The 15,021-nt window shown below is 27.7% G+C and overlaps 3 protein-coding genes across 4 annotated transcripts; all 3 read left to right on the top strand.

The window, feature by feature from the left end:
• Positions 1–208: 208 nt before the first annotated feature.
• On the top strand, positions 209–4,021 carry LOC141532003 (uncharacterized). The gene is made up of 4 exons (XM_074250188.1): positions 209–544; positions 633–750; positions 1,225–3,508; positions 3,742–4,021. The coding sequence occupies exons 1-4, from the start codon at positions 542–544 to the stop codon at positions 3,875–3,877; spliced, it is 2,541 nt and encodes an 846-aa protein (XP_074106289.1). The 5' UTR covers positions 209–541; the 3' UTR covers positions 3,878–4,021.
• Positions 4,022–4,776: 755 nt separating this feature from the next.
• On the top strand, positions 4,777–7,889 carry LOC141532076 (ESF1 homolog). The gene is made up of 3 exons (XM_074250273.1): positions 4,777–5,146; positions 5,430–7,599; positions 7,686–7,889. Exons 2-3 carry the CDS (start codon positions 5,431–5,433, stop codon positions 7,794–7,796), a joined length of 2,280 nt encoding a protein of 759 aa, XP_074106374.1. The 5' UTR covers positions 4,777–5,146; position 5,430; the 3' UTR covers positions 7,797–7,889.
• Positions 7,890–7,949: 60 nt separating this feature from the next.
• On the top strand, positions 7,950–14,205 carry LOC141531880 (piwi-like protein Siwi). Of its 2 annotated transcripts, none has more exons than XM_074250068.1 (10): positions 7,950–8,410; positions 9,077–9,148; positions 9,223–9,418; positions 9,478–9,701; positions 9,803–9,988; positions 10,555–10,728; positions 10,931–11,213; positions 11,290–11,642; positions 12,625–13,033; positions 13,315–14,205. In XM_074250068.1, exons 2-10 carry the CDS (start codon positions 9,080–9,082, stop codon positions 13,962–13,964), a joined length of 2,544 nt encoding a protein of 847 aa, XP_074106169.1. In that variant the 5' UTR covers positions 7,950–8,410; positions 9,077–9,079; the 3' UTR covers positions 13,965–14,205. The 2 variants fall into 2 exon arrangements, with proteins under 2 accessions (XP_074106169.1, XP_074106094.1); XM_074249993.1 differs by having other exon boundaries at positions 7,950–8,386; positions 13,315–14,204.
• The last annotated feature ends 816 nt before the right edge of the window (positions 14,206–15,021 follow it).

Here is a 15,021-nt window from a genome sequence, read left to right as displayed (position 1 = left end):
ATAAATCTACGTAAAGAATTAATTAAAAAAATCAATAATTACTTAGTTTTAATTAATTAATTTTAGTGATAACAAATAATAGTTTGTAAGTAAATAACTCGAATGCAAAATAAAACAAAAACAAAATTTAATATTTCGCGCCATTAAAATTTTTTCTCTCAAACACGATTTAAGCGCGATCTAGCAACCTTCTCTGGTACGATTGAAGCTTTTTTTACAATTATACACGCCAATGGCCGGTCTTTGTACTCAGTATAACTTAAAAATAATTTAACGCCTAAAAAAGCCCAAAAAGTGTCATATGTTATCTTCCAAAATTACGTAATTGTATGCTGAAGTTTTCGTTATTATTAGTGACTGAATATTGAGTTTCATTAAGAATAGTCAATGTCACTAATTTAAAAACTCGGACGACTCATAAAATTGCAACACTGAAATTAAAAAACTATAATTTTTTATGACATCAGTGACTATTAAAAATATATTTTATCATTGTTTATTAAAAGTTTATTGCCTAAGTACTTTTTAAAAGATATTTCTCATGGTAAGTTTATAACTTTTCTTTAATTACAATATTTTGTTTTTGTGACAAGCTGATAAATTGGTATTATATAATTTTTTTGTTGATCTAGGCAAAAAAATCGAAAATAATGCCTCTGTCTAATAAATACAAAAAAGTTAAAAGGCCTACTGTCTTGGTGAAAAGGAACCAAATAAAAAGGAAGTCAATTTCTAAGCCACGAAATTTATGTAAATATTGATAAAAAATTATTATTTTTATTTGACACTGAAGTTGACAGATATGAAAATTTTTTTAGATATTTATAGCAATTAAATTATTATAAAAAAAATTAAATCAAAGTTTTTCATGTGAAAATTAAAAAAAAAATTACAAGTGAAAAATTTTTAGAAGCATTTTTTTATTGTACTGAGTGAAAAAAAATTTCAGACAGTAGCTAGTATAATCCAGATTACAATGAGTATAATCCAGATATCACACAGTATAATCTGGTTTTTTCTAGCTACTATCTGAAATTTTTTTCACCAACGATATGACGGAGTATAATCTGAGATAATATCCAGTGTCATCTTGATCTTTCCGTGTAATTGATTTATTAAAAAATTTTTTTAGCATTAACAGCTGACTGCTAACTTCAGTATTATATTTTTATTATTACATATTATTTTTAATATAAACATAACTAATGTTTATTTTTTTGACAGTGTATGAAAAACTAAAAGCCAATAATAATGCTCTTGCACGAGCATTATCAAAAGAAAAACAAGACCATCAGTATACGTTTTCTCATAGTCTTGCGTTGACAAGTCAAATTCAAGACATGCAAGTGGCAATAAATAAACGTGATGAAATATTATCAAAAATACTGCAGAATTCAAAGCAAGGTTTAGAATTACTCGTAAAAGCAACTGGTTTTCTAACCGATACAATACAATCCTGTCGAACTATTGTCCAAACAGATCCAATTAACATACGTACAAATTTGTCTCGGAGCCCAATGCCACGAAGAGACTCGTCAAGACAATCCATTAAATCACCAGCACGTGGAGTTGTTCAGCCGATGGTTAGTGGCCACACAATAACAAAGCCAGTCATAAATTTGAGCAGAATAAATATGCCCCGCATACGTACATCACCAAATTTAAGTGATATTGAAGAAAGCATATCAATACCTGAACGGAGCTCACTTCGAATTGATAACAACGCTTCATCAGTAGAAACAACAGCAACCAATACTAGTTCAACAGCAACTAGTTTTGTAAGATTGCCAGCCAATCAACAGAATGGTTTTCCAACCAGACGCGTAGAAAGATTGTTACCTGAAAGAATACGTAGATCGACAGCAAGAATAAGCGATGAAGTTGATGATTTGTCTGAAAGTAATTCCAATAGGCGATCTAAAAGCAGACGTACCAGTCGATATTCACGACGGGAATCACGTAATTCTGAACGTTTATCTGTCAACCATGAGCCACGTTTCAACCATGAATCTCTACCGGAAATGTTTAAAAGCCCGCGTGTTGCATTACAAGATGTATCCCGTTTCCTTCGAAATAATGCACAAACTGTCAATGTAAATACAATTTTTGAAAACGATAATACTTCTGGTAATTCAAATTCAATGGAAGTATCTACAATTGTTGAACCATCTAATGATCAGAATATTTCTGAACAAAATGATGAGAGTTCAGAGAATATCATTGATAAATTATCAGAGTCATGGACAGCTCCCACTTATGGTTTTGATTCAAGGAAGAATGACTTGAAAAAATCTAGTAAAGCAGATGATCCATTGGAAGGCTCTAGTTGGATGCATACTTCCGAATCTTTTGCTATTGATGAAGATAATTCTAATAATCAGAGCACTCTACAAGCTTCTAATAGTTTTAATGGTAATTCATCAGCAACGTTTACTATTTCATCAGAAACTCCAGCATCATTAGAAACAGCAGACCAAACAAATGCAGATCAAACTGTCGCCGAAGAAGATCCTAACGACTCTTCGCGGATTGAGTGGGCTGAAAATAGATGTACTATTTCATCGACAAGTAGCGATAGTGACGAAGACTCTAATGATGATGCTGATAACATTAAATATTCAAAATTTTTTTCGGTCAATACAAGAAATAGAACAATGAATAATTATGTTTCTGATGATGATAATAATCATGATAAATCAAAAAATGTATCTAAATATTCATCTACGGGTGAAGATAGCCCTAAGAGTCGTAAATTTTCCACTCAACATAACAACGATGAAAGCAATGAGAATGAAGTTGATGACGATGATGACGGTGAAAAATGTGGTAACTGGGGTCGATTAGCGGCTTCTATTAACACGCGAACCAGGAGAAATGATGATAATGAAGTCAACAGTGACAATAATAATTTATTACAAATATCCTCAAATGTCACTACGGAGCGAGGTCGTCAACCAATTGATAGTGATGAAGACTTTACAATGATTATAAAAAAAAAACCTTATCCTACTCGTAATTTACCTTTCGATATTAATGAATTAAACTTACCGGTCTTGGAAAGGCCTCTTGTTGAAACACCTCAGGTTGATCCTGAACCAGAGTTTACAACTGAGATAAATATGATAACTCGAGTTATAAATTCACCCATGCCCAGAAGAACTATAAGAGAATCATTGATTGATAACTCGACTGTGTTAATCCCACAAATAAATGAAACTTTGAATCGGACATCTACGGGGATGGATAGACTTGACAATACTACTATGAGGACTTCCGTAGAGTCTTTTATTGGACATCCTGACATCTTGAAAAGAAAACGAATAAATAAACATCGACTTATTTCTTCTAGCGATTCTGAACCATCCAGTCCTTTAGAAACTGTGTCAAAATCTAAGCGAAAAAGTACTAAAAAAAAAGATCCCAGTACGGCTAAGGTTGTACTTCAAAAATTGGAAGAAAGTAGAAAAATATTGTCAATTACATCACGAACTTCTTCGAATTCCTTTTCGTAAGTATTTTTTATATTCAAGACTTATTTGTCCCTATTAAGGGGGATAGCCACTGTAAAATTAAAAAAAAAAAAAAAAATTATTTTTTTTTTTTTTTTTTTATTATTATTATCGTGATTGTGATCATAAATTTCGTAAATTAAAGTACAAATAATTATTGAATTAATTTTATTTATTTTTATTACAAGAAGCATTTTAATTTATTAATAGATAATTATTATCATTTTGATAGATCACTACAAATGGACCAACAAAGTGATTCAGACAGCAGCAACGCCAGTAGTAAGATTTCTGGTCGACCAAGGAGACGAAAAGCACCTACAAATTTAAGAGAACCCCCCTTGGGCACTAAATTAAGAAGACACTGAATAATTTTTATTTTTTGAAATTTTAAGAATTCTTTTTTTTTATTTTAATAAAAAATTTTTTTAGTATTTATGATTCATAAATTTATAACTATGTGAGTAAGGTATAATTCTATATATTTGTAATAAAATATCGCTCTTAACTAATGTTTTATGCAAAAAATTACTTGTTTTACTTAACGTAAGATTATTTGTTTTAGTAATAGAAACATTTTGCTTTTTACTTTTGTAACCAGTTTTAAAATTGACGCGAATTTATTATGATATTTCATCACTATACAATTACGCCAGATACAAAAACTAAGTTAGATTAAAAATTGAATTATAAATATTAAAAAATACTTAATGTCATTATAAATTGCATCACCTAACGACAATGTTAATTGTATGCATTTGTTAGAACTTTAATATAACTATTTACTGTTATAATTGAAAATTATTTGAATAATTAAACATGGAGTTTTTACTTTTAAAAGAAATCCATTTAATACTATTGTATTTACTAAATATGAAAATTGAGTTAGCCGACATCTAAAAATTTTTAGAATTTTTTTTTATTGAAAAATTATTTTTAAAAAAATAAAAGAAAAAATTTCACATGCAATTTTTTAAAAATATTTTTTTTTTATAATTTAATTAAAAAAAAAATCAAAATATTAAAAACGTCGGCTAAATTTATTATTATTTACTAAATGATAAATTACAGTTAATTTGAGATTGAAATTGACATAAATAATAAATAAATGTTATAATTCGTACAAGAAATTAATTGTTATCGCAAACAACGAAGTTTTTAATCTATCACATTCTACCCGTGCGAATATAAATTATTAATTTTCAGTGAAAAAAAAAAAAAAAAAAAAAAAAAATACATTGCAATAAAATAAATATATGAAATTTTTTATGAAAAAAGTAGTTTTATTTTAGCGAAAAAAATTCCAGAGAGTCAAATTAAATATTGTATGATTATAATTAAAACATCAGGGAAAGTAATATTTATAAATTTAAAATTTAGCGCCTTTAAAATATACCAATAGAGCCAGCTGATTAAAAAGATTAAAATGATACTATAGAGGTTAGGGAGAGTAGCGCTATAGTTCTTTTTCTAACCTCGTTGCCTGAACTCAAACTTATTGACATGGACCACATGTATAACATGTTTATAACCTTCTGATTGTTAATAGTTTTAACAATATTATTAAATTACGTTGTAATTGTGTTAAAAAAAAATTTTTTTTAATAATCATTGTTCTATATTTTGGAGAATACAAAGTAAGCATTTTTATTTTTTAAATTAAGCATAGTTTTATTTTTTTTTTTAATTTAAATTGATTTTTGTAATTGATATAAAATTTTTAATGAGTTTTTTTCATGTATTGTTATCAATGTTAATTATAAACAAAGAACAACAATGAAAAAATATGCCTATAAAGATCCTAAAATCTTTTATACAAATATATTCTACTTATTTTTTTCTTTTTGATAATTTTTAAATTTCGTGTTTGTTATTTTTCCTTATACAAATTTATATTGACTAATTTATTTATTTTTTCAGGATGGCGGATTTGTCAAAAGACTCCCGTTTTGGGAATATTGCAAAAGATCCAAAATTTAGAAGTATGCCAAAGAGTAAACGGAAAATAAAAATAGACGAGAGATTTCGTCCCATGTTAACAAATAAAGAATTCAATGTAAAATATAAATTTGACAAGCGAGGTAGGCCAGTTAATCAATCTTCAGCAGAAAATCTAAGGAAATATTATGGCGGTTCTAGTGATGATGATACGGATGACAATGAAGATAATGAGAGTCAAGATGGTGATGATTCTGAACTTGAGAGCGATAATGAGCAAATTGAGTCTGACAACTCTGAAAAGAGTGATAAATTACAAGAAAAAAATGAATTACAAAAATCTAGTAAATTAAAAACTGAAGCAACGAAAAAAGCTAGAAGAAAGGTTGAAAAAAAAACTGAAACAATAAATGAAGATGATAGTGATGATGATGATGATAATGAAGTTAATGAGGATAAAATTCAAAAAAATAAAATTGAAACAAAAAACAAGGATTCTAATACAACGCAAAAACTTAAAGATCTTTCTGTTGATTATGCCAGAGGTCACGCTAACCTTTTTTCAGACAGTTCATCATCAGAAGAAGATGATTCTGAAGCATCCGATATAGAAGATATTGTCCACAAGTGGGGAGAGTTGGATAACGATGCTGAAGAAATAAATGAGACAACGACGCGCTTAGCACTTTGTAATATGGATTGGGATCGAATACGTGCTGTTGATATTATGGCATTAGTTATTTCATTTTTACCTCCAGGTGGATTGGTGAAATCAGTCACTATTTATCCAACGGAGTTTGGACTTGAGAGGATGAAAGAAGAAGAATTAAAAGGACCAATTGAAATAACAGAAAGCAAGAAGATTGAAGAAGAAGATGATAATAATACTGATGATGATGAAGATTCAGCGGTTCAAAAGGAGAAAATAAGATTGTATCAGTTGAAGAGGCTTCAGTATTATTTTGCACTTATTGTTCTTGATTCTAGAGAAACTGCTGAAGCTATTTATCGAGCTCTCGACGGTTTCGAGTATGAGTCAAGTTCTAATAAGATGGATCTGCGAGTTGTTACTGATGACAGAGTATTCGATCAAGAACCCAAAGAAGTTTGTGATAAATATCTAGATTCTGCGAATTATAAGCCGAGACTTTTTACAACTAAAGCAATGCAGCAGGTTAAATGTGCGTCGACTTGGGATGAAACGAGTTTTGAGCGCCAAGAAATAGCGGAAAAAATGAATAAAGGGCGGCTAGATGATATCAATCATGAGGATATTGCTAAATATGTGGCGACAAGTTCAAGTGAAGATGAACCAGAAATTGAAAATGATAATAATTTAGATAAAGTTAAAGAGATTGAAAATAATCAAAGTAAAAAAAAGAATAAAAATGATATTTCTATTTATAAATTATTATTACAGCAGAACGCAGAGAATGAAAAGAAGAAAAAAAAATCTGACATTGATTTTGAGTGCGAATGGGGAATGAGAGAAGAAAATGATTTAAAAGAAAATACAGAAAAATTAGTTAAGAAAAAAATAGATGAAAAAGAAAAAGAAAAATTAACGCCTTTTGAAAAATATAAGTTGAAAGTTCAAGAGAAGAAGAAAGCGAAGAAATTAAAAAAGAAACAATTGAAAAATAAAACAGGAAACTTATCTGACAGTGATGATGATTCTATTCCGTCGGATGTTGATATGAATGATCCTTACTTCAAAGAAGAAATGATTAATATGAAACCTAATAAAGCTAAAAATAAAAAATCTAAAAAGAATGCTGTTGATTCTGATGATGAAGAAAAAAAACAAGAGAATGCGGAACTAGAATTGCTGCTATTAGATAAAGAAGATGATAAATTGAAAAATCATTTTGATATGAAAAAAATAGAACAGAATGAAACATTGTCAAAGTCGAAAAAGAAGAGATTGATGAAAAAAAATAAAGGGAATAATAGTGAATTTGAAGATAAATTCGAAATCAATGTTGAAGATCCTAGATTCGCTGCAGTTTATGAGTCTCCTGACTTTCATATTGATCCTACTGATCCGCATTTCAGAAACACAAAGGGGACCGAACTCATTAGAAAAGAAAAGTTTAAACGACAAGGACAGAAAATTAGTTATCATAATAATGACAATAATATTCCTGTTGAGGTAATTTTTTTTTGTTGTTGCTTACTTGTTTAGTATTTGATTATTTTTAATTACTAAATTAATTTTTTTTCATTTTTATTTTTTAGGAAGTACCTGTCAAACGTTCAAAAAACACTAAATCATTGGATGATGATGTCAACGCTCTTGTTAGACGTATCAAGTCTAATACGAAAAATATATCCCAGAAAATAAAATAGTTTTCACGATAAAAAACTATTCAAATATACAAATAGTATATACTTTTTAAAAAGTAATTAATAAAAAAAATATTAATCATAAAAAATATGTTTTTTTTTTTTTTTCATTGTCTTTATTTGCCATCATATTTTCCAGGAATTAAAAAAAAGATATTATGATTATGAATTAGTGTTATGTTTTTACAAGGATAATAGATAAAGCAAATAAAATAACTGCACATATATTACTAGAGAAGGGGTTTAAATCTTCGCAACACTTCGGAAGGCGGTTAATTGTACAATTATCTCCTTCTTCTATCTGATGTAAATTTTAATCCAATCAGCCGCTTGGCTGTCCGCTGTCCAAGGGTTTTCATTTGTATTTTTTTGCCGAGATTTTCCGATCGCAATCGAACGCTTACTGTACATTATCCCTTCTTGTAATTAAATTACGATCAAAGAGACGCGAACTGACGCCACCAATATATCTCTTGAGCTTTCAGACAAAGGACAAAGCTTCTTCAGCATCGGACAGGGTCGGTCGCTTCGACACCTTTAAAAATATTGAATTCATTTAATTCTCAGACTAATTATTTCATTATTATTGATTGGTAAATATTTAAAATATAATATTTGTAAGTTTATTGTTCATTAACAATTTTTTGATTAATTATTTCAATTTTTTAATTTATTAATTAACATTATTTAATTATTAATTATTAATTATTTAATTATTGGTTTCAAGCGTTTCGCTTCGTGTATTTAACTTCCGGGTTCGAGATTTTTTTTAAGCGTCTTTTTTTCTTTGTTCTAAATCTCAAATTTATTCGCGTCGAATTTTATACCCGGAAATAAAATTTAATCAAAATACTTCTGTTTTTAATTTTATTTATTTTTCTTCTATTATCATTAAATATATCTTTTATTTTTTTTTTAAATATATCTTTTATTTTTGTTTTTTAAATATCCGTAAAATATCTCATGTTATTAAAGTTAGCAGTTACTTGATCATTTTTTAATTTTATTTAACAAAATAATTTTTTTAAAAAAAATTATTTATCAAAAATTGGATTTTTAATTTTTTTAAATTTCTACATGTCAATTTTTTTTTTCTATTTTTTTTTTTCCATCATTTATTTGTTGAAAAAATTCTTAAGGTTATTAAATATCTGCTAAATTAATTTTTATAAATATATCTAAGGATAATTTTAATAATTTTTCTTTTTTTATCATTTTTATTTTTACCATAATAATTATTATTATTAATATTGTCGTCTTATTTTTTTTTTTTTCCTTTTAAGACAATGGAGAAGGAAAAAGGTAATACCTCTCGACGTCCCGGATCAACACCACCTCCTGAGGGTCCTCCTGCAGTAAATTATTTATTATTATTATTATTATTATTATTATTATTATTATTATATTTTAAATTATATTTTTATTGTAGAGCAAATATTCTCGTTTGAAATCTGCTGCGACTTCTGATCAGCGTCAACCAGGTCCATCTCACCCCGCTTCTGAAGCGGGCAGTAGCACTGACGCATCATCAAAAACTGCTGGACGAGGAACATCACGAGCTCGCAAGTTGATGAATGCAGATCTTCTTAATTCAAGGCCTGTTCATGTTCAAACTTCAAAGAAAGGTTTGTAAATTTTTTATTTATTTTAATTGCTTTAATTATTATCATAAATTATTTTTCAGGAACTGGTGGCAGTGCGATTAAACTTCAAGCAAACTTTTTCAAGATTCTCAGTGCACCCGATTGGTGTTTATTACAGTACCGAGTTGATTTTGCTCCGGAAGAAGACAGGACTATTGTTCGAAAGGGCCTATTACGTCTTCATAAAGAAAAATTGGGAATCTACATGTTTGATGGCAGTGCTATGTATTCTTGCAATCGTTATCAGAACGTCTCTAAAACACAGGTAATTTTTGTAATTAATAAAATTTTTTTTTTTTTTTTTTTTTTTTTTTTTTCAATATATTAAATGAAAATAAATAGTAAAAATTTTTTTTTGTGTTACAGGCAATGGAATTATTTTCAGAACGGAATTCTGATAAGTCTAAAATCAAAATCAGTATCCGTTTGGTTGGAGATCTGACCAAAGGTGATCCGCACTATCCTCAATTTTTCAACATAATCGCCCGCAAAGGATTGGAGCATCTTCGACTTCAACTAGTTGGACGTAATTACTTTGATGCTCAAGCAAGGGTTAATGTTTAATTAACTATTAATTTTTTTGGTAATTATTTATAAGTGAAGTCCACATTATTTTTGGCCATATTTAGGTGAAAAATTAACTTTTTTTAATTTTTCTTAATCCTACTTGTTTTTCCGGCGCATTTATGATAAAAAATATCGTGAAAAAAAAAAAATAAAGACTTCGATAGATTTTTTGCCTTCAAAAATTGGAAAAAATTTTGGCTCTCATGTTTTTGGATAAAATTTCTATTTTATTTTTTTTTTTTTTTTTTTTTTGATAAATTATTTAAAAAAAAAAACGAACAATTTAAAAAAAAAGGTGAATATCACAATTTTCTAATAAATTTATAAATTTTTTTGAAAATTTGTTAAAATTGTGATAATGAACTTTTTTTTAATTGTTCATTTTTTTATGTATTTTTAAAAAAAAATATATATAAAAATTTTTCAAAATAAATTTTGTTCAAAAAAATAAAAATAAAAACGGTGGACCCTACTTGTAAATAATTACCAATTTTTTTAACATAATAATCAATTAAAATTTTCTACGACAAATTTTTTGTAATTAATTTTAGATCGAAATTCCTGAGTACAGATTTGAATTGTGGCCTGGTTATCAAACATCGATTCGTCAACATGAGCGTGATGTCTTGATGGGAGTTGAAATAACTCACAAAGTTATGCGTCAGGAAACTTTATTAGACATCTTAGGAAGAACTCATAATAATGCTCGTGGAGGTGACATTCAAGTAAGTTTCATCGGATTTTTATTTTTAATTAAATATATTAATTTTATTTGCTTAAGTAGAATCTGGGTTAATTTCTTTGATATCATTAAATGGAAGATAATGCTTTACTATAATAAATTTTTTCATTTTATTAGAATAATTTTTATAAAATTTAGTTTAGTTAATTATTAATTTATTTATTTTTTTTTTTTTTAATTTACAGGGAGCTTGCAAAGCTGAAGTAATTGGTGTAACAGTATTAACTGCCTACAACAATAATACATACCGCATTGATGACATTGACTTCAGTAAGAACCCCACGTCAACATTCAGATTGAAAAAAAATGAAACACTGATCACTTACATGGATTATTATTACAACCAATATGGTATCAGGATAAATAATAAAACACAACCGCTCCTTGTTGCTCGCTTACCCATGCGAGATCGCCGTGCTGGAAAAGATGAGTTACTTTATCTAATTCCTGAACTTTGTAAAGCGACAGGTAACTTTCTTTCAAGTACAATCATTGTAAATACCTAAAAATAAATGTAATACAAACTGATTTAATAAATTTTTAGGATTAACCGATGAAATGAGAACTAACTATAAATTGATGGCAAAGTTAGCAACTTTCACTCGTCTTACTCCTGAAAGACGTATCGACAGACTGCTACATTTCAACAAACGGCTCCAAAGTGATCCAAAAGTTGTTGAAGAATTCAGTCAATGGAACTTGAAGCTGGATACTAATGTCGTAGAAATTCCAGCTCGTGTAATTACACCTGAAAATCTTGTCTTCGGAAACATGAAGCAATCTGCCACTCAAACCGCTGACTGGACAAGACATTTCCGCAGTGCGCGGCTAATAGTTTGCACCAAATTGGCTGAATGGATTCTTATTGTACCAGAGCGAATTAGACGTGATGCACATGTAAGATTTTACGTTTATATTTCTTTCTCTTTATATTTTTCGTTAAATTTTCATGAAAATGAAGTTAGCCGACATTTCAAAATTTTTAGAATTTTTTTTATTGAAAAAATTATCACAAAAAAATAAAAAAAAAAATTTCACGTGTAAAAAACTTCAAAAACTGCAAATGCAATTTTTTAAAAATATTTTTTTTATTTTAATTAAATTATTAAATAAAAATCAAAAAATTTAGAACGTCGGTTAACTTTAATGACATAAATTTTCTTTAACTTTTTATTTGTAAAGAAACGCCTTCGGCAATTTACAACAATGAAATTACATTTTTATGTGTAAAATGTTTAGTATAACTGATTTTATACAATACATAGCATCTGCAAAGAGAAGAAATATTTAAGAAATTTAACAAATTAAAAAAGATTTTTAAATTTTAAAGAAAAAAAAAATTTCTAAAAAAATTTGAAGGAAAAAAAAAACATAATATGTCTGATAGTCTATAATCACTATTTGTACACCTTGAATGTTATTATTTTAGAATGACTCCTTAATTGAAAGTGGTTTTTCTTTTTAAAACAATATTATATTTATTTTTTATGATAATTATTTCTATTTTTATAATATAATTTATATTATTTATTTTACATTATATAAATTATATAATACTAGCTTTTACCCGCGGCTTAGCTCGCATTGAAGCTCTTAGGTATTTATCTGAGATTTGATATTTATTAAAAATCATTACATTGCAATAAAACTCAATCAATGTGATTCTAATTTAAAAAAAAAATTTTTTTTGTCTTTCGTAAAAAATAATTTTTTTTTTGTAATAAAATGTATTTTATGTTACTTCTAATACCTCCAAGAATATGTGTACAAAGTTTCATAATATAATTTATATTATATAGACTATCATTAAAATTTTTTTATTTACCAACACTGACTATAAAAATGAATTCTCGAATAATTACTTATTTTATTATTTCAGTCATTCGTCAGTAACATCATCAAAGTTGGCCAAGGAATGTCATTCAGGATAAGTCAACCGCAAATTCGTGAGATTCGCAATGACTCGGCTCAATCTTACGCCGAAGAATTGGAGCGTGTCCTAAGTCACACTGTTCCACAGCTCGTTTGCTGTATTTCCGCGCGATCACGTGCGGATGTCTACGCAGCAGTTAAAAAGAAGTGCTGTCTTGATCGTCCCGTTCCAAGTCAAGTAGTTCTTTCAAAAAATTTGGCGTCTAAAGGCGCAATGTCAATTGCAACCAAAATAGCAATACAAATGAATTGTAAAATTGGTGGCGCGCCTTGGAGCATTGATTTTGGAATGGCAGGACTGATGGTTGTTGGATTCGATGTCTGTCACGATCCTAATCAGCGTGGAACTGATTTTGGTAAATTATTTTATCAATATCTAAAATTTTTTATTTTTTACTACACTAATTAAAATGAAAATGAAGTTAGGCGACATTTCAAAATTTTTAGAAATTTTATATTGAAAAAATTTTAATTTAACAATTAAAAAAAAAATTTCACATGTAAAAAACTTGAAAAATTATAAGTGCAATTTTTTTATAAATATCTTTTTATTTGTAATTTAATTAACAAAAAAAAATCAAGTCAGTGTCATTAATTTAAGTATCAAAAAATAAATTAACATGGTTTTAATTTTTAGGTGCTATGGTTGCTTCACTTGATCGAGGAATGACCAGATACTTTTCATCAGTCAGTTCTCATCGGAGCAATGAAGAATTGACTAACGAGTTTAGCATCAACATGGTCAAGGCATTGCGTAAATACTCTCAAATGAATGGAGGAAAATTCCCGACCAGGATTGTCATCTACCGTGATGGTGTTGGCGATGGACAGATTCCCTACGTGTTGGAACATGAAGTTGAGCATCTGCGTGAAGCACTTGCCAAGCTGTACGGACGCGCTGATATGGTGAAGCTGGCCTTCATCATTGTCACAAAGCGAATTAACACGAGATTGTTTTACAATCGTCGTGATAATCCGCCTCCTGGCACCGTCGTCGATGACGTTATCACCAATCCATGGAGGTACGATTTCTTCATTGTATCTCAGTGTGTTAAACAAGGATCCGTGTCACCCACTGCATACAACGTTATTTTTGATAATGCCGGGTTAGATGTCACGAGTATCCAGAGACTGACATTCCAGTTGACTCACATGTACTTCAACTGGAGCGGAACTGTCAGAGTTCCAGCACCTTGTCAGTACGCTCACAAATTAGCTTTCTTGGTTGCTCAAAGTATTCACCGACCACCAAGCAGTCACTTGGAAACTCTTTTGTATTTCCTTTAAATATTTTTTTTTCATAATTTGAGAAAAAAAATTAGATTTTTTTTTTTTTTTTTTTTTTTTTTTGTTAAATGTCTTATAATTTTGATATTCTCAAAAATGTATCAATTGTTATTCGCAAATAACTTCAAAATGGTACAATTGTGTTTTCGTAAATTTGGTATTAATTAATTAAATTAATTTGTCTTTTTTATAGATTTTTTATTATTGATTAACATTTTTACATTATTGACTATCAATCATTTGAGTGATTTAGAATTTATAATTATAAGTGATTATCGTGTTCAGTATGTAAAATTATTTTGGAATTATTAATATTTAATAATTTTATATTATTAAAAGTACTGATAAATATTAAGTGTTTATATATATTAAATATTAATTATAATCATAACTATTATTCAAATTGACTTAAAATATAGTTATGGTAACTATAAAACAAAAACATTCGTTAAAATTATTGTGTTAGAATTGAGAAGATCAATTTGTAATAGTTTGAAAAATTGTCACATTTAAAAGTGTTCTTTGAAAATGAAGATTTCATTCAAAATAATAAATTACATTTTATTTTTTTTTAAGGATAGATAACATAAATAACCTAAAATAATTGATAAATATTAATAAATCAAAATTTAAAGTGCGGGATATAATATAAAAAATTATATTTTGGTGAATATTTTTCTTGAAAGAAAAATTACTGCAGGTAATATGAATTTAATTTGATTATTTTTTTTTGAAAGAATAAATTTATATTAATAAAATATCAAATTAAAATAATTTTAATTTTTGGAAAAAATTATTTTTAATTAAGCTGCTAAATAAAATGATATTTAAAATGACATCTAGATATTTAAAAAAAATTAAAAAATGCAATTTTTTAAAAACAATTTTTTGGAACAAATTTTTTTGTTAAATAAAATTAAAAAATTATCAAGAGACAGCTAACTTGAATGTCATACTTTTTTTTTTTCAAATTGTTTATTTTTTGTGTTTTTAAAAAAAAATACAAAAATTAAAAAAAAAAAATTCGTTCAAATAAATGAAAATTAAAATGGTTTAC

The sequence above is a fragment of the Cotesia typhae genome, unplaced genomic scaffold (assembly GCF_013202065.1).
Source record: "Cotesia typhae breed Kobodo isofemale line unplaced genomic scaffold, CoteBio_Ctyphae contig_11, whole genome shotgun sequence".
Taxonomy (NCBI): domain Eukaryota; kingdom Metazoa; phylum Arthropoda; class Insecta; order Hymenoptera; family Braconidae; genus Cotesia; species Cotesia typhae.
The sequence above is the reverse complement of the archived record's forward strand: the minus strand, read 5'-3'. Positions and strand labels throughout refer to the sequence as shown.